Genomic DNA, 20,893 nt, shown 5'->3' with positions numbered 1-20,893 from the left:
TTTCAAAGTTGCTCAAGGCTTGAACATGCTCTCTATGTACACACCTCGGGACCAAACCCAAAAAATGAGAAAGAAAAAAAGGAATTTGAATGAGAGAAACGGTAGGCCAGCCAAGAGCAACCAAGAGCAACGCTGGCGCTATGCATTGAGAGAGCGCAAGTGCGGCAGAAAAAGAGTAGACAAGGAGACAAGGGGGATATAAGAGTAAAGACAATAAGAAATCAAAAGGCAAATAGCAAAACGTCGAATTAGTTGGTACGTATCTTAACAAGAAGACGAAACGATAGAGGGGAGATCCATGGAAGTGGTAGACGCCCTCGATCCCCAGGTTGAGCAATCCTCACCAACCAATGTCGATCCCGCTATCTCGCCAACATCAGATCCAATATCGACCGAGTCGATAGTTGTGGCTACACTCCTGCGCTGGTGTATTGCTGGCAACGACTCCAGCCTACCCGTATTATCAAACCAAAGCACACTCGCTGGGTTTTTACGAGCCAGGTCAATTGCTGTCTGGCCATCTCCTCTGACTGTATCGTTGGTTGGTGTTTCTCCAGCGTCTTTGATTGAAGGATCTGCGCCTGCATCTAACAGTATTTGGAAAAGATTGTGGCGGCCACGTTCTGCAGCTAAATGTAACGGCGTTCTGCCGTCGGATGTTTTTGCATCAAGCGATGCACCATTCTTAATGAGCAACAATACCAGTGACTCGCGTGGCATTTTGGCAGTTACTGCCATATGAAGTGCCGTCTCGGCCTTGTAAGAAGCCGTCGGGGCATTGATGTTAGCCCCGTGTGATAAGAGCAACGAAAGGAAAACGGCAGTCTTTTCAGACAATGGGTCTGGGGAGTTGAATGCATTTATTACAAGGTGATGCAGAGGTGCCAGGCCATTGCATGTTGTTGCATTGGCACTGAAACCAAAGTCTAGTAGTGTTTCGACAATGTCAAGACAGTCTTGGCTGAGAGGAGGCGTGATGTGAAGAAGAGTTTCTCCCTTGGCAGTTTGAACATCAAGTCTTGCCCCCTGGTCTACCAGGAACAGAAATATTGCTTTGTTTCCACATGCGGCGGCTGATTGTAATGGCGTATAGCCCTGTGAGTTACAGGCTTCTATGTTTGCACCTTGTTCGAGTAGATGTGCTGCAATAGAAATCGCGGAAGGTGAAGTTGCACGGGCCTGCTTGTGAAGCAACGAGTCACCTTCACTATCCCATGCATTGATATCCGCCCCTCCAATCACCAGAAGATCAAATGCGACCCAGTTACCCTCCGCCGCAGAGAGTTGTAACGCAGTGGTTCCCCGAGAAGAGCGGGTTTCTAAGTGAGCGCCACGTTCAAGGAGAAGAGCCACTGCCTCACAATTGTCTGTTTTGCAAGCAAGTTGAAGGGCAGTCAGACCATCTCTGTTAAGCACGTTCACGCTAGCCCCCTTTTCCAAAAGGAATGCCAGGATACGCGGCCGTCTCAGTTCCACTGCCAGATGGAGTGCAGTGTTTCCAGTAATTGTGTTTTGAACATCCATGTCAAATCGGCTTTTTATCAGAAGTGGAACAGTTGCCTCATCATGAGTTGTCCCAATAGCTATCTGAAGAGCTGTCGCTCCTTGATGGGTTGGTGTCCTAGAGTTGACTCGTCGGTGAAGCAAAAGCTTGATCAATTTCCGGTGTCCTTGTTCCCCGGCCATGTGCAAAACTGTTTTACCATCCTTGCAAGTCGCATTTATGTTGGCTTTGGCATCGAGAAGCAATTCAGTCATTTCTTCATTGCCTCGATATACTGCACAATGCAGAGGAGTGATGCCAAGTTGATTATCGCAGTCATTGAGGTCGGCACCTTGTTCAATTAAACGATTTGCCTTTGCAGCGATCCCAAAGTATGCAAGTACATGCAGGGAAGTCCAGTCGGGAAAGTATTTCCCAAAACCCAACTGCTTCGGCAATTCTATTCCGAGAGTGTAAGATTCTGTTTGAGGGGGTCTTCTCCAGCAAAGTTTGTTTAAGAATGCTCGGATGAGAACTTGTGTTGCCTGTTCATCTTCGCCAACTTCGCGGGCGTGGTATCCCCAATAGGTTGTAGCATACTCTAGCAGTTTTCCACGGGGTTTGCGAGGACTTGTTCCTTGATTGATGTAGCAATCATCAATCACTTCATCTGGCGTTATTATTGAGAGACAAACATCTGCAATGTTTGTTTTGGCAGTTGGAAAGAATACTCGAGCTGCCGGTCCACTGAGGTATTCTTTAGCTGTCTTGTGAACCAAGTGGACCGTCCCATTCATGGCGTCAATGGTCAGCAATCCGGAAGCTTCATAAAGTATGGTATGCGCAGAAAAAGAGGACTCCTTTGAAGTGCTGCTGCCTTGTAGCTCAAAGCTTGCTGCAAAGGTTAACTCTGAGACGGTCAGAGGTCTCTGGGCATACAATGTCCAGTAAAGACAACGACTGGCGAAGGGGTTCTGGCTGACAATGCGGGTCATAGACTCGCCGTATGCATCGCTTAAACTCTCGGGTAGGTGAAATAGAGACCTTTGCAGCAAGCTTCCATCATTGCATCGGGATAAAAGATCAATTTGCAGTCGGGCCAACAGGAATCTAAGCCGAAATTGTAAAATATTAGCAGCGAAATCTTAAATGCCGAAAAGCAATATTGCTGTAAGGGAGGTAACATCTTACAAGCCGTGTGACTTCTGAGCAACTTGCTGAACAACAGCAAACTTCAGCTCAGGACCGTATTGTTTTAGCAGAGTGCTCAGTCCTCCATCCTGCTCAATGCGGGAGTGTGCGTATGTTTCAAGATCCCTACGGGTGGCCAAAACGGATATGTGCTCGTCCTTAGGGGCATATTTTGCTTCTCGTGTTGTAACAAGAAGTTGTGCATGGTCTGGGAGTTTTTGAAGACGGTTCAAAATCCTTTCCTTCTCCACGTGCATGTCAATTCCGTCGATGACGAACATAACTCGCGAGAATCTGTTGACCTCGGCCCGAATAGCATCTTGATATGTCTTTGCTGAAACTTTTCCCTCCGCGAAAGATTTGGAGTTATACAATGAAGCGGTAGTATGGGATGGCGTCCGTTTTCGATATACAAGCTGCGCAAGTATCTTGTCGAGGAAGCCCACAGAGCTTGCGTTATCATCTGTTTCATCATGACCAAAAACAAAAATTATTGCGACATCTGCAGATGTGAATGCATTCTGCAGGCTGTCAATAATGGTGGATCTAGAACTGTGTTAGAATCTCAACGTTGATTCGTTTTGTGGCTGACTCACGCGAGGAAAGTTTTTCCAGCGCCGGCTGTTAATCTGGTTAGCTTTGGATTTCGATCTGGGTTCCGAGGGATTAGGTACCTGGTCCAACGCAGTAAAGAGTTCTGCTGCACCCAAAAAGCCACTTCGTGTATGTATCGTTGTTGAATATCCACTCGCATGTTCCTTTTTGCCGTCTATTGGAGAGGTCTGCCAGCCTCATGAAGCTCTTGGTTGTCATACGACTCGTGATATTGTGATAGTCCTCTGCTTTTGGTGTGCTGGCTTTTATTGAATCTGAATACCCGAGGTTCAGCCAGAGAACCGATGTAAGGGACATAGAATACTTGTTTCAACTGACCGGAATCCATCTCGTAGAATTGCCGGAGTACACCTCTGAGTTTTGTCTCGACTCGGGACTTCTCTCTGCGTAAAAGAATTGAGTTTAGTCTTGGTCTGTAGTCCAGGACAGTGTAGGGATCGTTAAGGCCACTGGGTGACACATACCGAGACTCAGGTTGCATGGATAAAATCATCATAACCTTAAAATGCTCCAACCTGGGGATGAAAGTGTTTTCCAACAAGCGCTTTCTGAAAGATCGAGCGCTGATGCCACCCGGCTGGAAATATATTTCGATTGACACAATTGTCGACTCGAAATAACGGGTGACTTCGTCGAGGTTACGCAGACGCGATGGATCCACGACCCATTTATCCTCCGCCCAGTTTAGTTGATCTTGAAGTCGACACAGCAGATCAAGAAGCTCACACATAATCAACATAGCTCGCTGTGCGCCTTCTTGGGATTCTCTGTTTCCACCCAGGCAGCGCATGACTGCGCGGATGGACCGAGCAACTCGGGCAAGGCGAACCCGAACCACAGAGCGATCGATCATATTGGGAGGCTTCATGAACCAGAAAATATGTCTATATATCAGAGTAATAAAAAGGCCAAGGGTGACACGCTCGCAGGCAGAGATCCGGAATCGACGGTGGAAAGGAAGTGTCGTCTGAGGTACACGGCGGAAACCCGGGGCAGGCTGTTAATTCCATGGAATTGTACCACTCCCAATGGAGTTAGCATGTATTGTTGGGCTTGGAGGGGCCGAGTGACGGACCCCTGTATGAACTGTGATAGGAAAAATGTGCAAAGAGAAATGATAGCCAAAGAAAGACGTTTCTGTACGCTGTAGCGCCGACGCCTACTAATGGCGCGACATGAAACATAATTCGATGCCGCCACTTCGTATCGCAAATAACTGTGGCCTATGAGGATAAATTTTATTATTTTTTAGGTCAAAGCAAGCAACACAATCTGGGTCGAAGCCACCAAAGCAGTCCTCGACAAATAACTGGGGTGGAGCGGCGTTAGCGCCTGAATTTCAAGTCTTGTCTCTTGTCCACGGGGTGAGGGGTTCTGTCCACTAACGATGGTAGTTTAGCCGCTGTGAACTGTGATATGTACCCTTCCATGCATATCACACTTCTTTCTGACCGCCATAAATGTCGAAATTGTAGAGAAGTCAAATTTTCAATAATAGAGCAAATCATCACCCTTGTTACCCATGTACGTTGTACGGAGTAACTTGTGTTGTGATTATCTAGATGCGGCGTAGGAGGGGGAACAGATGTCCTCAGATGAATGCCAGTATCCCCAGGCATCATTCTAGGTCATTTTATCTTAGAATTTCGGAAATTACACTTTATACAGTATACAAATATTGAGACAAACTATTTGTGATACATGTACTCCGTACCTGGGATGTATTTTCTCGTCATGAATAAACTCTTAAGGGGACTAGGATAGCGTGAGCCTTCCACCGTCTGCCGGGTATTCTTCTCATTCTAACTAGACCATATGACAAAAGAAATAAGCATAAAAGAGCATAACAAAGTAAAAGAGATTCGTGTCAAGACGTCGTTAAGTTGTTCAAAAATCATAAGGTGCGGAAAGAGTACTGCTACTCTTGGTCATGCAACCACGGGTATCGCAAGAATAAAGAGCAAAAAGGAAAAAGCAAACAAAGGGAGTGGGAAGAATTCAGACTTGTCGTGAGGGATGCCAACAGAAGTTTCATATCATATTGGCCCCATTGAAGGTGAGCTCGGCGCCACTTTCTCGTCCACGCTTGAGAGCTTTGGCCAGCATAAGCTCTCGCATCCAGTCAATACGTTCCTCGCGGGACTTGACAGCAAAGTGGTGCGACTTCCCACTATTTAAAAACATGGTCTTGCGGTCAACAAAGCCGCTCCCGTTGGGCGTGGGAATCAGTGAGAATGAAAAGGCCGACACATCCTGTGGATTATCACTGCGTTTGAGGACAGTCTTCCTGAATGCCGCCGTCAGCTTGGACCTCGATGCAAACGAGGAGCAGGCTACTGCATAGTCATCGATATCGATATACTCCAGGGCTTTTGAGTTTCTATGGATAGACACATCATCATCATGCATTAAGAGCTGTGTGCCCTTCAGCGTAAAATGATGATCTTCCCAGTCATGGCACACCAATTTGGTGGTCTTCCGTTTCTTCATCCACCCACTGTGAGTTATATCTTCTTGGCCACGTCGATTGAACGGAAACAAGGTATTGTTGCGCATTTGAGGTGCACGGGGTGTTTTTTGTAGGTCTTCCGGGGTTTCAATTGGACTCATGGCACGGCCTTCTTGGAGAGGGTCCATTGTGGCAACAGTTTGAATGGAAGGGCTTCGCCAGTTGGTTTCTGGCTTGGTTGAGAATGGCCGAGTGATTGGCTCATCCGCCACGTATCTACTATTTCCAAAGCGCATATTTGGAGGCACTGACTGCGACTCCTCTCGTGCCACTGGACCAATCTGAATTGCAGTTATTGGCGCATCCACATCCACATCCGAAAATGGTGTTTCCGACCGATAGCAAGGGTCGGCTCGGTAGTAGTCTGCCGGCGAGGCTGCCACATCACGGGAGATGAGCTCTTGCCCTCCAGGCACAATGGAGCGATGAGGGAAATGGTTTCTTCGGGATAGAATAGAAGGAGTGATAGTGCGTAGAGCTGACATGTTTTCAGTAAAAACAGACCCGTCGCTGGAATCATGCATGCTCGGAATTCTAAGCTTGGGCAGGTGCCGAAGATGTTCAGCAAGTGTAGGTGTCACCTTCGCCGAATCGCAAGACTCTGACTCGGGTGACGAAAGAACTCCTCTCGAAGGGATTGGGGATGGGTTGACTGTCTGCAATCGGTCAAGACTCTGGAAGTTCAAAAAGTTTCGTACATTCTCCTGAGGATCCCTGGGTTTTACGTCTTTCAACTTTTCCTGGGAAAGTTGGTAGGCGGATGGTTTACCAGGTCCCATAATATCCGAGGACGCGATAGGCGAGGGAGTAACTGCGGACTTCGGGGACTTGAGCAGATTTGGGGCCGTCTTGGGATTTCCGGGGTCTCCCGCAACAATACAGCGAGTGCCGAAATGCTCGAATGGCAAATCTTGAGCGAGACGAGCAAGCCTATCTTGTTGCCTTTGCCACTTACCACATTCTTCACCTTTGGGGCACTGGTGCAATTTAGGTAAAAGCTGTTCGATGGCAACAATAGAGACGGAGTCACCAGGAACAAGATCAGTTCTCTTGCGCACATTGCCATGCGAGTTTTGGCGGCGAGCCCGAGGCTTCGCATTGCTTGATTTCTTATCGGCAGTGGAGCAGGACTTGCAGCTATTGTCTGAAATCACTGATGTTTTTCGAGTAGACGCCACATTACTAGAGACACTCGAATTGCGTGAGCGTGAAGAAGAAGTGTCTGTGCTAGTGAACACGCCGCTGTCTCTAAGCTGTTTGATAGAGCTCATGACTTTGTGTCGCTTGCCAAAAGACGCGATCTCAAGTTCCTTAAGGTCTTCAGATTGGAGCTCCAGCAAAATAGAGCCGGAGATGTCATTGGCCAAGAATGTATCCACGATATCATTTTCGAGCCCAAGGCTTTGCATCCATCTCACAACCTCTTCAGGTGTCCAGTCTTGGGGCTCAGTACGACCAAGTGACAGGGCCTGTTTAGCGATGGGTGTGCGCTGTTGGGGCTCAGGCGTTGGCCCTGCCGAGCGGTTCGGGACTGGCGTATCCCTTCGGAAAGGATCAAACTTCGAGGCTTTGTGATGATAAGGACCCGTGGTACTGATGGGTGTTTGCTGGAGCATTGGGTGGGTGTCTGTGGCTGATTGGAGGTCTGACCCAGTAAACGACCCAAACAAATGGGGACCGCTTGGGCCTTGAACATGGTTGTCATCGATATGGAAATGAAAAGCCGTCAGTCCAGTCGAGTTTGGGGTTGTGACATTGTCCGGGGTCGAGGCTGTGGATGTGCTGCCAGTCCCAAACTAAGGGAAGAAAGGATTAGTGATCATGTTCACAGCATAGTTCAGGCCTTGGATGAATGTCACTCACAGAAGCCACACTTCTCATAGGTGAGCTATCTGAGTAGCTGTGGTATCCATCTTCCTCGAAGATCTCCGTTGCCTCCGAAAATGGCCGATGAATTGCGGTCTTCGGAGGGAAGAGTGGTAGGGGTTCCTCTTTCTGGTTCACTAGAAAGTTCATGTGGTATGCATATTGGGCCTCCTTTATTTCATGTTAGATATTTATGGAAATTCACATGAGATCCAACCAAAACGAACCATATTGTCACCGGGGGTCAGTCTAGTTGGAGTGCCAGCACTATACTTCAGATTGTTGGCAGTCAAATAACCAACAGTGGAATGACCAGGCCAAAGGTCTTGATAGGACTGGGCGGATTATGTTGGTAATGGCGGGGCCAAGTATTCAAGCACGCTAGAATAATATGATAATGGGGAACAAGGTCAGAAACGAGTAATTTGGGTGTTGGATGAGTTTATGTACCAAGTTATCATCTGGGAATTATTACCTGTTCATTTGTGGAGCCAGTAAAATCGCTCGGTACTGAGGGTTTCGGGCGATTTCACAAATTCAACGAATTACACTTGCAGCTCAGACAACAACTGGGGGCATGGCTCAGCGGTAAGCACTGCGAGGCGCCCATGATGATGCATCTAGGTGGTCGACAAGCCAACCTGGAACACTAGCTTGGAAGGCTGGTGGTCAAAGACCCATATTTTCATACGGTAGGACTGGGTGCTCCTCATTCTCGTTGGCCGAGATGCAACACAGTTCACATCGAACCTGCATGAGGGGTTGAGTAAAGCGGGTGATGGCGGTCTGTGAGAGGCTACTCATCACCGCGCTACTGCTGTGACAGTAGTCTTGGCAATAATTCCGCGGGCTGGGAAGGCATCCCTAGGAATTCCTGGCGCGTAGAGGGGTTTCGAATTCAGCTCTATAAATTGACGGCATCTCCTCAATGGTTCAGGGTGTTTGGGGCCAAAATAAGGTCCATCGAAACAGGGGTGTTGGCATGCCCGTTTTCTTCGAGTTGGAACACTCACCTCAATTCGATAAGGTAGAATGATCTGAAGCTTACCCATAAATATTACTGGGAATTTCAGTACAGAGTATATGTTCCAAAATTAGCCCCTTTGAGAATAATTAACTAGAATTTCTGACCAGTGAAGGATTTGGGTCGAGAAGGATTTAAGTGGTTAACAGTCACACAATCACCCGTACCCATCCGCTCATCACACTGCAGATCATTCTTTCTTGGACAGTCTTCTCGATGTAATTATTATTATGTCTCTATTCTGTATGATGTACGAGGATGTCAAATTCTGTGCAATACGTAAAAAGGGGTAGCTCTCTTGGGTTTCAATTGGATGGTTTTCTGATGCACCAAAGTCGGCTTATACTATGGAATATTAGTCGCTCGCAAACCGTCCCTAGGTATATATACAAAATTAAACAATATTATATTTAGGTACCTCGAGAACCACATTGTAACCGAAACTATTACGGTATAGCGCATTGTAATTCATGCAATTTGCCCAGGAGATCCGCCTCTTGTGGTCGCTGCCCGTATTAATATTGTTGATCTCCGTACTCCCTGGCCTCGGTTGAAATTAGATTCTCATGACAATTCCTCTGCAACAGAAATGAAATTTTTTCTACTTCGCTCTCTGCCTAGTTCATCAATAGCTTACTTGTGTGACAGTTCCACTTGAAGCCAACATGAATCACATCGCGTGCTCATGCACACCAAGTATTTGGCATACTCAGACCAATTAATTACTTACTCCCCGCCATAACGTACTTTTATCCCAATCCTGTAACCCCCAAGCATATTTTACCCTTGTGATGTCGTGGCTAATATGATAAGAATGTTAGTTTGGTCTAAGGTCAGATAAAGGCTGAACAAAGTAATGTTTTCTCTGTCTGATATATGACCCTAGAGTGTATTCTATATTTTCCCTGGAAATCTTTCGTTGTGTTGTAAGTCTTCCTACTCCTCACTTAAAGTAATTGACTCGGTGGCGTTGGGGAGAAATGCACTCGATCAATCTAAAATATCTGTTTATAGCTTATAGCCCTGACCGCACTTTGATATTCCTTTCGAATGAACCAGTCTTCCGCAGGACAATGTGGCTCGGGTGGAAATCTACATATTCAGGTACGTACGGAGTAGTAGAACCTCAATCATGTTATTCTGGAGTAGTGATGCGCAATACTTACAAGTAAGTATGCACTTCAGCTTCAGCCAGCACTTTATGTACCTTATTGCTTGTCTTAGATGATATATAAGACTATTTGCCTGGTGGAAACATTGTATTGTGTTCCTTTGAGGGTGGGTCTTCCAGCCTTGCATATTTTTATTATTCCATGTATACCATGCAGAGCGGGTGTTTCCTCATCAACACCTAGATTCATATACACTATCTATTTAATCCCTTTCAAGCAGAAGTCTAACCTCTTATCGGTGTTTTCGGATGGACACATGGGCAAGAAAACTCTTCGCGATGGATATACAACATCCTCGTGCCCAAGGTGCACGTGCCCGTAGCACAGGTCACTTTGGGGCCATGTGATAACTTCTGGTCTGTGTCCACTCATATCGATTAATATGTTTGATTGGTCCGTACCTTATGCAGGTAGCCTCGAAATTTATCTTGGCAACGGTCTATATGTTGTACTCGGGGTACAATCGAAATTCATCGTCTTATTGTTTCTCACTATAGCAACGCCTAATACTCCAAGTCTCCCTAGGGAAAGTAAAATGCTGATTTTGGTTCTACTCAACGCCTGGTTCTGAACTACCTGTGTATGTGAAGTATATGTAACAATATGGTGGCTATCTAGGAAGACAATAAGCCCTATATCCCTTTTCTTTAAAAAAAATTCTCCTGGCATTGTATAACCTATGTAGCTGCCAAGTACTTACAGATATGATAATTCCGATAATAATTCAAACCCAGGTGGGTATAAAGTGCTACCTGGCTGCAATCAAAATGCAATTCAATATCGGCCGTGCCCACAGCATGCTAGCCTCAACCCGAGAGAATTGATCGACCGAATGGTCTCATAAGAAAGGCGTTATGCATTATTTCATTAGGCGGAATTCAATTAATTATCGCGCAAGTTGCGACTCATTTTTTTTTGCTATCGTTACTAAAAAGTGTCTAAATTAAGCACATAAACAATCATGGCTAATCCAATTCATTCCAAATTTAGAAGAGCAAATTAAGTCGGAACCCAATTACGGAGTAGATCCTTCCTGGTTCGGAAATTGCGTACATACATATCTCGTAGCCCTGGGGTAGTATCGGGATCAATGAGGCCTTTGGGGGATGCAGACTCGGCATATTTCCCTGATTTACCCCGCTTAAATTGATACTAATTATGGGACAAATGGTCTATAGTTTCCGCTAATAATGCCTCATCTAATTATTAATAGAACTTTGGAAGGATTTTGGTCATTCGATCTATCAGAAATAGGAAATCATATGCTCCCTCATTTTCAAGAACAGTATAATTAACTTTAATTAAGGCGCTTAAGTGTTGCTAATTAGGGAGTCTTTGCGGAGTCATTGCTAGATGTACCCTTATCACAGTCCGAGCGTCAACATTGGCGCATTAGTGTTCCCCAGTCTGTCCGGGCCGGGCCCACGGTTGGCTATGAGTCCACCGTTCTGCACGACACCGATGACACTAAAATTTAGTCCGTCTTAGGGCTTATGATCAATCAGCGAATCAGAATTTAAAGAGGGAAGCTTGGCATGCGAGACCTGCTTCTTCATCACAGTCTAAATCTGCATGGTCTTCACCAACCATTTACTTTTCGGCCAATACCATCCAGTCCTGTCCGAATATTCCTACTAATTCAGGTTTAGTGTGAAAATGAAAATTGCCTGACTCGCAAGCATGGGCTGGTCACCTATCATTCTAGCGGTATCGATTTTTCCAACTCCAACAAACCAACAACCCCGCTTTCTCACAGTAAGCATAGGAATAATCCAACATGAGGTATTTTCGGATATTGTTGGTTGGTTGGAACATATGAGAAAATGTTTGTAGATTGTATCGTTGGGAAGATTGGAATCATCTTCTGATTTTTATTAGCCAAATATAGAAGTTTGACTGGCTGAAAGCCACACGAAAAAAAAAGCAAAAGAGAGGTAGGTTCTCGATAAAGAGCCTATCAGCATCAGGATGTGCCGTGTCTAGAGTTGCACTAAGTGGTAACTGAGGTACTTGAAAGTTGGTGATTACCCCCAAATAGTTGGGCACTAGCAGGGATAATTCGCAGGTCCGCTGTAACTCTCGTGCATCATGGGGGCCCCAGTCGTCCTACCAGAGATCACTATCTGCTAGCTGCAGACGCCACTTTAAAGGATCGTCTCTGGATACCTGTCGTCCGTCACTCTTCGTGCTTGCACCCCTGTCGTGTCCCAAATTTAGTTTGAGGACCCGGCCAACAACCTGGGCTTCGAAGTTGATTTGCCGCTGGGGTTGGATTCCCCACCTGATGTTCGCATATTCTTCCGACTCGAACTAGGCTCCTCTACCGCTTCCAACAAAATTAGAACCATGCATGCCAGGGCCGCTGATCGTAGCTCAGACTTATAACTCGCCGCATCCGAGATCTTAAGATAAAAGATATCCTTTGAATCCGTCTCGAAGCAATTTGTTTTCCATCCTTCGTTTCCATCTTGCCTTATATTATACCCTTAATAGAGTGTATAAGCTGCCGGTTCAGCTTTGCCATTGCGCCTTCTGTTTAGTTGCGAATAAGGTGGCTGGTCCTCCTCATCAACTATATTATTCTTTCGCCGGCCGTGCCGCCCCCGCCTCCAAATATTTCGATTGCTTTGGTCATTGATTGACCTTTTCTTGTTGTCAATACTGGATATTGAGGATTGTACTGCAAAAATGCCAACTTCAACCGCTTCCGGCGTCGCTTCGACAAACAACGTGGATTCTCCTACTGCGGAGACGTCTCTCAATAGGCAACGAGACAAGTCTGGACGTTTGCACAAAAGATCTCGCTCCGGTATGAACATTTACGCTTGGTCGACTATATTTTTCGGGTTATTAACATCGACAATTTACATAGGTTGCTTCACGTGTCGCCTACGAAGAAAAAAATGTGACGAAGGTCATCCCTCCTGCAAAGCCTGTGCAAACCTCTGCATCAAGTGCGAATATAAACGGCCCATATGGTGGAGCAATGCAGAGCAAAGAAGGCAACAAAAGGAACGGATCAAAATCAAAATAAAGCAGACCAAGTCATTGGAACGAAGTGGCTCTCTTCAAGGTGCGTCAACTCAACTATTGAATGGTTTTATTATTCCTCAATCAAGTTCTAATACCTTCCTCAGAGCATATGAATCGTGCCCTCTCATCATCAAGTTCTGGAGGACATGACCTCGGCCGCCCTATCTATACTGATCCCAATCTCGCAGCACACTTTTCGACTCCTGGATTCGTACCGATATCTTATTCTCAGAATTATCCTTACGAAGTTGATGTCAAAACTGAACGCCAAACATTTGTGAACAATGTACCTCTGCGACATGACTCTTCGGTTTCAACCTTCAATGCGATGGGCCCGCCACAACTTCACGCCACACTTCCCACTTTCCCATCAGATGAATGGCTTCAAGAAGAATATTCCGAATCTTCTCGTCAATTCTCCCAGGCAAATACATTGATGGGTGGTCAACGTGTCGGTCAATCTCATGCCTCTCTACAAGCCAATATTCCCGTCGATGACTATGACCGGCCTCTTCTGGATCATTTCGTGGACAACGTTTTGCGTATGATTTTCCCAATACTGGAGGTTCACCAGCGTGGTTCTGCACGGGCTCGGTCTGTTCTTCAGTCTCTAGAGACAAACAAGTCATACTTCCATTGCTGTCTCAGTGTCGCCGCAATTCACCTCAAAACAACAAGTCGACTAAATGGTGAACAAATCGACCACGATATTATGCGTCATCGCTATGAAGCTATTTCTGAGTTGTGTAAAGCACTGAATAAGGATGCTGACCATGACCACATTCTGGATGCGACTCTTGCCATGATCTTCTTTCATTGCTCGGTTGGTGCGCCCGATGATTATCTCCCTGATATCCCTTGGAATGACCATTTCCAAGCTGCATCAAACCTGGTCACCAAACTGGATTTAACCAACCAATTAATTCCATGCGGTCCGATGCACACAGTGCCCCCCTTTAGCATGTCGCTAACCACCTGGATTGACATTCTGGGTGCCACAATGCTTGGGAAAACACCCCAGTTTGCTCACTCTTATCGCGCTAAGCACTTAAGTGGAACTTCCTCTGGACTCCGAGAACTCATGGGATGTGATGACCGAATTATGTATCTCATTTCCGAGGTTGCATGTCTAGAATCACTCAAATTGGAGGGCCGCATTGACTCCGGCGCTGTTTCCACACATGTCACCGCTTTGAGCGAACAGTTGGAATACACCCAAGATGCCGACACAACACTAATGAGCCCTTACTCAGCGGAAACTGGAGCAATTCGTCCCGATGCATTGACAAAAACCATGACTGCCATCTTCCGTATTGCCGCCTGCATTTACCTCTGCAGCCTCGTTCCTGGGGGCGATCGCAACCAGACCAGAACCATTAATCTTGTTAATTCATTGACAGATGCCATGTCCTACATTCCAGCAGGACCTTTTGGCTTCGACCGCTCTCTTGTGTGGCCACTTCTTATCGCGGGTGCTTTCTCCACTCCCTCCAGCTCATTCCGTCAAGTCTTGCACAATCGAGTGATTGCCTTAGGAGACCTTGCCGAATTAGGAAGTATTGGTCGCATGTACCAGTTGTTGAATGATTACTGGCGGCTATCTGATGATCCTGTCAGCCCGTCCTTTCCTTCGGGGGCAAATGAACCCGAGCTAGGATATCAATCTGCGGAGACGAGACAGGATGCTATCCCTTCTGTTCCTCTTTTGTCTCCTGGCATGCGAGAAATCAAGAGGCAGCAGGTTCACTGGCGAGATGTCATGAACCGGAACGGCTGGCGCCATCTTCTGATTTGAATATATCGCAAGAGAAAGTTGCAACCTCCATGGTTAACCCCATATGCGGGTTAAAGCACTAGAGCATTCAGTGGTGTCTCCCGGGTTCTCCCGCGGTCTTGTTTATTGAAGAAATACTCGGGTTTTTATATATCCTACATAGTTGAGCAAGAGCTGGTGTTTTTGTTATTGCTTTCGGGCGTTTGGGCTTCACGTTGGATTATATCCCTGACTCTCGCTTTTGTGCTTTTGTGCTTTTGTGCTTTTGTGTCTTTTACAAGCGTTACCTAGCTTAGGTTAAATCAGATTTGCCTTCGGTGTGAACTCCGGTGTTTTCCATATGCGTTTCCTGGCTGCCAACGATCCCTCCTCAAATTCGCTACTTCTCGACGTGGCTTGAGACAAGATAATTCCCGACGAATGCCTCCCATTAGAGGTTGTGCTTCTTCCCTGGGAGTCTCCATTTTGCATAAACACATGAATTTCCTTGTTATGCAGCGAAAGCTCTCACTTTGTTGGTGGTGGATAGGATTATTATAGGGGGAATATGTCTCTGTACTCCATTCACTCTACTGGCCTAGAGATTAAACAATAAATACCCTCTTCTACTGCCTCATATCAATACCAAAATAAACATTCTCTTCAAGGGCAAGCGCCTGACCCCAGCAGACAACACGACACTTGGTCAATCCCACAACTCCCTCATTGCTAGTATGGCCCTGTTTCATAATATGAGAGGCGCTTTTTGATGGTTTTGTCCTCGACTAAGATAGCACAATATCATTTAGGTGAATGGGCGGTAAATAGACAAAAATAGCTCCCTATCGTTGGGCTACGGCCATACAAATTTCGAAAACAATGCTCATCTGGCACTTGCAATACTATCAGGGTATAGTTTGCGTCATGAAACAAGGGTCATATCCTGCAGCGATCCATTGCGGAGTTGAAGCATGTTGGATAATGTACGATAGTTCTTCAAAGGGTGGCATTAAGGGGCTGGTGTAAAGAAGGTCCTGCAGAACTGGTGTCTGCAGGCTAACCGCTGGTTCAGAGAGGGTATCATTGGACAATAATTGAAGCCAGTGGCCTCAGCGATTGATGAAACAATTGCTATGTTTACCATGCCGTGCGTTCGACTGGAGCCCTAGCTGACTTGGGAACCCCACAACTATTGGCACTTTGAACTTCTGGTCTGTTGTACAATATCGAGCCGCTAATGTCATGGATGCCGCGCGCTCTGATGGTAGCGAACCAGGAGGGGCGATGTGCCGCAAGTGCACGGTTGCTGAAGAAACCAAGCCGCCGGTCGACGCCGTCGCGTGGAGAATATTTTGGAAAAATAGAGAAAGGGTGATGCTCCTGATCCAGGAGGCGCGCGATAATGCGACCGCTGTTTTATCTTAAGCCTTTTTCGTTATTGAGGCGGTTAGGTTACTTGTCTGTCTAGGTAGGATTGCTGGTCTATATAATAAGACTCGAGATTTCCTCCTCGTTGATTTGTACTCCGTACATAATTATCAATCCTCTTTTTGTTCTTTGACTTGTCTTTCATCTTTTATCCGTTATCTTTCACCTTGCTGGTGTTCATTCATTCATTTTCTTAACCAAGTGCTGGTCGCTTGTGTACGTTTCTCATCCCAACCAGACTATCGTTGAGGCTTGCAGTTCAATTGGGGGCGAATCCTCTCATTTTGCTCAGCCCCATTAGTTTGTTTCGTCCGGACAGCAGGACTGGTGAGAGTCCATTCGGGGCCAAATACGCGATTGGCTACGCTAACCCGTTTTGACTTAGTCGATAAATTACGTATTGACCGATACCGTCCAGTACGGTATAGGTTTTACGGTTTTGTACAATACCGTCCAACGTTCGTGTCCTACTCTCCATATAGAAAAAGATCTCCTCAGCCCTCCTGAGACTTTGCTTCTTGGTAAGACCTACTTATTTCCCTCTTCGACTCTGTCTTCTCGAACATTATCCTGACCTTTGTCTCCATCTATACTCAGACATCTTGTCGTTTTTCTTTGATCAAGACGCGAGCGACCCGCTCTCGTCGACCCGCGCGCCCTGCCACTAGTACTTCCCTCCAAAGCAGCCTACCTCGACCTTTCTGCACTTTTTCCTTCCAACTTTCAAATCACCCATTGAGCAAGATGCCGGTCCGAAAGCCTGATTTACATCCTCTAAAGACGCCGAAGACCTTCATCTTCCCTTCAGAGATACATAAAGAGTCCAAGACCCTCACCGTCGATGACATCAAGCGCGAAGATGGAAGCGCAACGCCTATCACACCCCCACTGGCATATACCGATTTCCTCAACGCCTTAACACCTGTCTTCACAAGCCCTGTCAGCGCTGGAGGCTTCCCAAATTTCTCGATCGAAAAAAGTGATCCGTCCCCAATCTCACAGCCGTCTACTGCGACAAGTCCCGCACTGTCCCCCGGGGTTTCTGTCAAGTCGCCTGCCACGCCAGCCATCTCTCTCCCACCGCCCTCCCCTTGTACTGTGAAGTCGGCCAAGGCTCCACCTGCGCTACGACGACTACGCATTCCTCAGTCACTCAAACCATTTTCTTCAAAAGACTCGCCGCGAACTGCCACCCCGTGTAGTGCATCTCCGTACAGCGCGGGTCCATATAGTGCGACCCAATGGAGCGCACTTCCTCGCAGCGCAGCTAGTCTTCGATCGCCATTTTCCCCATCAGATTGGAAGCTCAGATATCTTGATGCACCAAGAAGTGCAACCACTAAGGCAGTCAGTGTCCGACAAGTCGTGACCCGCACGATTACATACAAGCGTACCCCGCTTGATCCCCCGCCAAAGGGAAAGAGACGCAAGACTCAAGAATGTCGAGATGTTTGAGCTGGTATCTTTCTCTTCATTCACGATGTGCAGTTTTTTTATCTTGAATTTGATTATATGTTCAATTTGCGTTTCGGCTTTGAGGCAAAGCGGCTCGTGAAAGTTTCTTCGGGCTCTGAAACCCATACCAGAAACTATCGTCTAATGTTGAAATCTACGAGTTGACCCTTGATGGTTCGGCTTTGGCATTTCCATTCATATGTTCTATTGTGAAAGTGGGTTCCTTACAAGCGCCAGGGACAAGGAGGAATCGGGGATGCGGAGTTGGTTGGGTTTGAATTTACAATCATGGCGTTGTTTTTGTGGGCGATATGACAAAACTTAGCCTGGGAAACAAACTTGTGTCCTGCATTGTACTGTCTGTCATCGGGCGGCTTCGTTGGCAGCTTGGGGCACACGATTCGGGCTCTGCTTTTGTCTTGGCTCTTCTATATTAGGCGTCAACATTGGTCCAATGACCGATCCGGTAGCATTTACGGCGAATATATTTTGGTGCATTTAGGTCTTACTGCTTATATTTTGCATATCTTTTGCAAAGTTTCACTATATATGTTCCGCAATTATTGACATATGATGAAGGAAAATACATCGCCTTGATGTACTACAATATTACGTCTACAAAGCCGAATCTTCTTCAAATACGGTACTTTTGTAGGCTACGGAGGTCCGGTCAATGAAGCTTAGTGTGAGAGCCTCATCTATCTGTGGATTTGTCTCAGGCCGAGGCCTTGGGGCTATCTATCAGGCGGAGAATTTCTTGCTCAGGTCTATCCTATCATGAGCTGAGATATCACCGACAACTTAACAGGGCTAATGTCCAGCCACATCCACGTGTCGGATGCATTTAACGGTAACTAATTATGAAGCGGGAAAATCCAACAAAATATCCAACATCCGCGGGGGACAGGGGACATGCCTACTAGCGCTATGCTGGTTTACATTCTAACCTAAACAATGGGCCTCTAGTGTGTTTACTGGGCCTCGGATATTTTATTCTGATCGATCAAATGCGAACGTTCTGGCGTATCCCTATCTGTCTACCTATATTATCAAGATATTGAAGCTGCTTTCCTGAAATAATTCCGCTAGCCCGGACTTCTCATAAATATAGGAGTTCAAACGCTAAGCTATAACCCGGTAAATTAGATTCGCCTATAGAGATCCTATTCTGGTTGCATGGCTTCACAAGACTCGTATAGGTCCTTGCTTGTTAATCCGCCCCCAGATCCTGGCGCTACGAAAGGGATTTCAGACATGTCTAAAGGTCCATTGAGTGGCTCGGTAAGGTCTCATAGTACGGTTCTGACAGCTACAAGCATTTTTAATGGTCCATATGGTCTTTATTAGCACCTTTCTTTGTTGAGGCTGAGAGCCCCAGGCGGTTAGTTTCTTTCTCCCAAATCAGCCCTCGACCGCCACTGTCTGCCTTGCACCACACAACATACAACCCGAACTTGCTAATGGACCAAGTATCAAACCCTGACTCGCAGGATTGTAGCTGCAGTGAGGCTCAGCGCACAGTCATCGGTTTACGACGCCTAATTTGCACTAGTATTTTAATACTGCATCTAGGGTATGTCTATGTATTTAGGCAGATGTATTATGGTAAACTATGTAAGCTCAGTATTACTACATATATCGTTGTATGTATTAGAAACACCCGAACTCCAGATACAAAGATTATTTTGCTGGAACTCTAGATGAGACGAGTCGATCATTGTTTCATAACATTAGGTTGGGCTATCAGAGTATTTTGATAGTCCCCCACTTTTTGTGGCCAAGTTTATTACCCCTCCGTTAGTATGTACAATTAATGTCCCGTATCCGGGAGGTTCAAAGATACCGAAGTATACACCAATGTATGGAATCGCTTTATTACTACAATTTCGATTCCATACATTCACTCTAAGTCAATTGAGTAAGTCTGATATATATAAAAATAATAAAGCTAATTTTGAATTAATTTATGACCAGTAAATAATCTATTTTTCGATATGGCTTCCACCTACACTCGGTTCAAGTGTGTTGCTCAATACATACTGTTACTGGATGTATTAATACATACATGCTCTTACGCAAATGTGCCGTGATGGATCAGACTCAATCAGCACTCTTGAAAGCTTCTCCCTTTTCACATCAACCTAAAGCAAGTGATGTGTTCAGCTATGACTGACCATTGAGGATGCATAGGAGAACATCTGAATCATTTGACTCGGAGATACTTGCACGCTGTTCCACATATGGCTTTGTGCCGGTGATATCCCTGCAACCTTTAAGCGCCTACGCTATTCTATATCTGTACTAGTGGTCCATATTTGCGGGCTCGGAGCCCGTCGAGCCCCGCTATTAACCATGGTTGGATCCACGAAGCCCCTTCCAAGGTTCCAAGGTTTGGACCCACTGTGGTATGTTTATGTACTCCAGCGTTGACTACCTAGGTGCTTTGTCTGGTGTAACGTGGCAACCTTGATATCTTGCTCCATACAGTCAAAACTGGATCATTTTAACTTCACGTGGGCTAGTATCGAATAATGTCAAGGAATTGCCCAACTAGACTTCCATGGCTTGACCATTTCAAGTACTAGCTGTATTAGTGGGCTGTTTCACAATGTCATCATTATGTAGGCCTCACTTCATATCTCTACCTACATGTATTTTATTCCATAAAAACGGTGAGGTTGATTATGATGATGTCGGGGCAAAGGCCGGTGTGCCACCATGCAGTACCCTTGTAAGTACATACTGACCGTACTGTAGGTAGCGTGAAGACTCTTTTATTAGATGTCCATCCCAGGCTGCATGTTGAGTAAAGGGGGATATCCTAACCAATGATAGCAGGGGAATAGGCGCTGTGATTATATGTGCATAAATTGACTAGCTTCCTTGGGAGGAGGCCAAATTCCAGGCTCGTGATCAGATATTTTACCTTCGCCAAGCGAATGTTCTAATTTTACCCTACAAGGGAGGCTTAGCTTAATTCTGTAATGTTATTTTTGGAACTCGTCAGGACGTCAACTTCACATCACCCATAGTATATCCCGCTATGTATAACATCTCTAGGACAGGCTAGATAGCAAAGAAATGCCTGTCAATTTGACTCGACCCAAACCTTTCTTTCTATTCTGGTTGCTATACCAACATTATATTACACACCACCCTAGGAATCTGTGATAGCGGCAAAAGCTGATCAACTTTGTGACTTTTCGTAGCTTTTTATGTTCTTTTTTTGGTATCTTGTCCTGCCTTGTGCGCCAATCATTTTGAATATTCTGATCAGCTCGAACCTATACCAAACAAGTGAACCATGCCCTTGCGTGTGGAGTACCTCAAGTATCCTCGAAAGACTATCCATAGGCGAGCCCCG

At 46.0% G+C, this 20,893-nt stretch overlaps 5 protein-coding genes across 5 annotated transcripts; 3 read left to right on the top strand and 2 right to left on the bottom strand.

Moving 5' to 3' along the window:
- Positions 1 to 264: 264 nt before the first annotated feature.
- Positions 265 to 4,142, bottom strand: N7487_004590 (NACHT and Ankyrin domain protein; the record flags this gene model as incomplete). The annotated part of the gene is made up of 6 exons (XM_056872337.1): positions 265 to 2,593; positions 2,675 to 3,220; positions 3,271 to 3,295; positions 3,349 to 3,543; positions 3,608 to 3,672; positions 3,754 to 4,142. The coding sequence occupies 6 exons, from the start codon at positions 4,140 to 4,142 to the stop codon at positions 265 to 267; spliced, it is 3,549 nt and encodes a 1,182-aa protein (XP_056730057.1).
- Positions 4,143 to 5,320: 1,178 nt separating this feature from the next.
- On the bottom strand, positions 5,321 to 7,894 carry N7487_004589 (SAM and PH domain-containing protein; the record flags this gene model as incomplete). Its single annotated transcript, XM_056872336.1, has 3 exons — positions 5,321 to 7,594; positions 7,662 to 7,835; positions 7,892 to 7,894. 3 exons carry the CDS (start codon positions 7,892 to 7,894, stop codon positions 5,321 to 5,323), a joined length of 2,451 nt encoding a protein of 816 aa, XP_056730056.1.
- Positions 7,895 to 12,548: 4,654 nt separating this feature from the next.
- Positions 12,549 to 14,688, top strand: N7487_004588 (Zn(II)2Cys6 transcription factor; the record flags this gene model as incomplete). The annotated part of the gene is made up of 3 exons (XM_056872335.1): positions 12,549 to 12,669; positions 12,733 to 12,933; positions 12,998 to 14,688. 3 exons carry the CDS (start codon positions 12,549 to 12,551, stop codon positions 14,686 to 14,688), a joined length of 2,013 nt encoding a protein of 670 aa, XP_056730055.1.
- Positions 14,689 to 15,888: 1,200 nt separating this feature from the next.
- On the top strand, positions 15,889 to 16,071 carry N7487_004587 (uncharacterized protein; the record flags this gene model as incomplete). Its single annotated transcript, XM_056872334.1, has 1 exon — positions 15,889 to 16,071. The coding sequence occupies one exon, from the start codon at positions 15,889 to 15,891 to the stop codon at positions 16,069 to 16,071; it is 183 nt and encodes a 60-aa protein (XP_056730054.1).
- Positions 16,072 to 16,818: 747 nt separating this feature from the next.
- On the top strand, positions 16,819 to 17,529 carry N7487_004586 (uncharacterized protein; the record flags this gene model as incomplete). Its single annotated transcript, XM_056872333.1, has 1 exon — positions 16,819 to 17,529. The coding sequence occupies one exon, from the start codon at positions 16,819 to 16,821 to the stop codon at positions 17,527 to 17,529; it is 711 nt and encodes a 236-aa protein (XP_056730053.1).
- Between the last annotated feature and the right edge of the window lie 3,364 nt (positions 17,530 to 20,893).

The sequence above is a fragment of the Penicillium crustosum genome (assembly GCF_028827405.1).
Source record: "Penicillium crustosum strain IBT 35664 chromosome Unknown utg000002l_segment0_segment0, whole genome shotgun sequence".
Taxonomy (NCBI): Eukaryota; Fungi; Ascomycota; class Eurotiomycetes; order Eurotiales; family Aspergillaceae; genus Penicillium; species Penicillium crustosum.
This window is presented reverse-complemented; position numbering and strand designations above follow the sequence as displayed.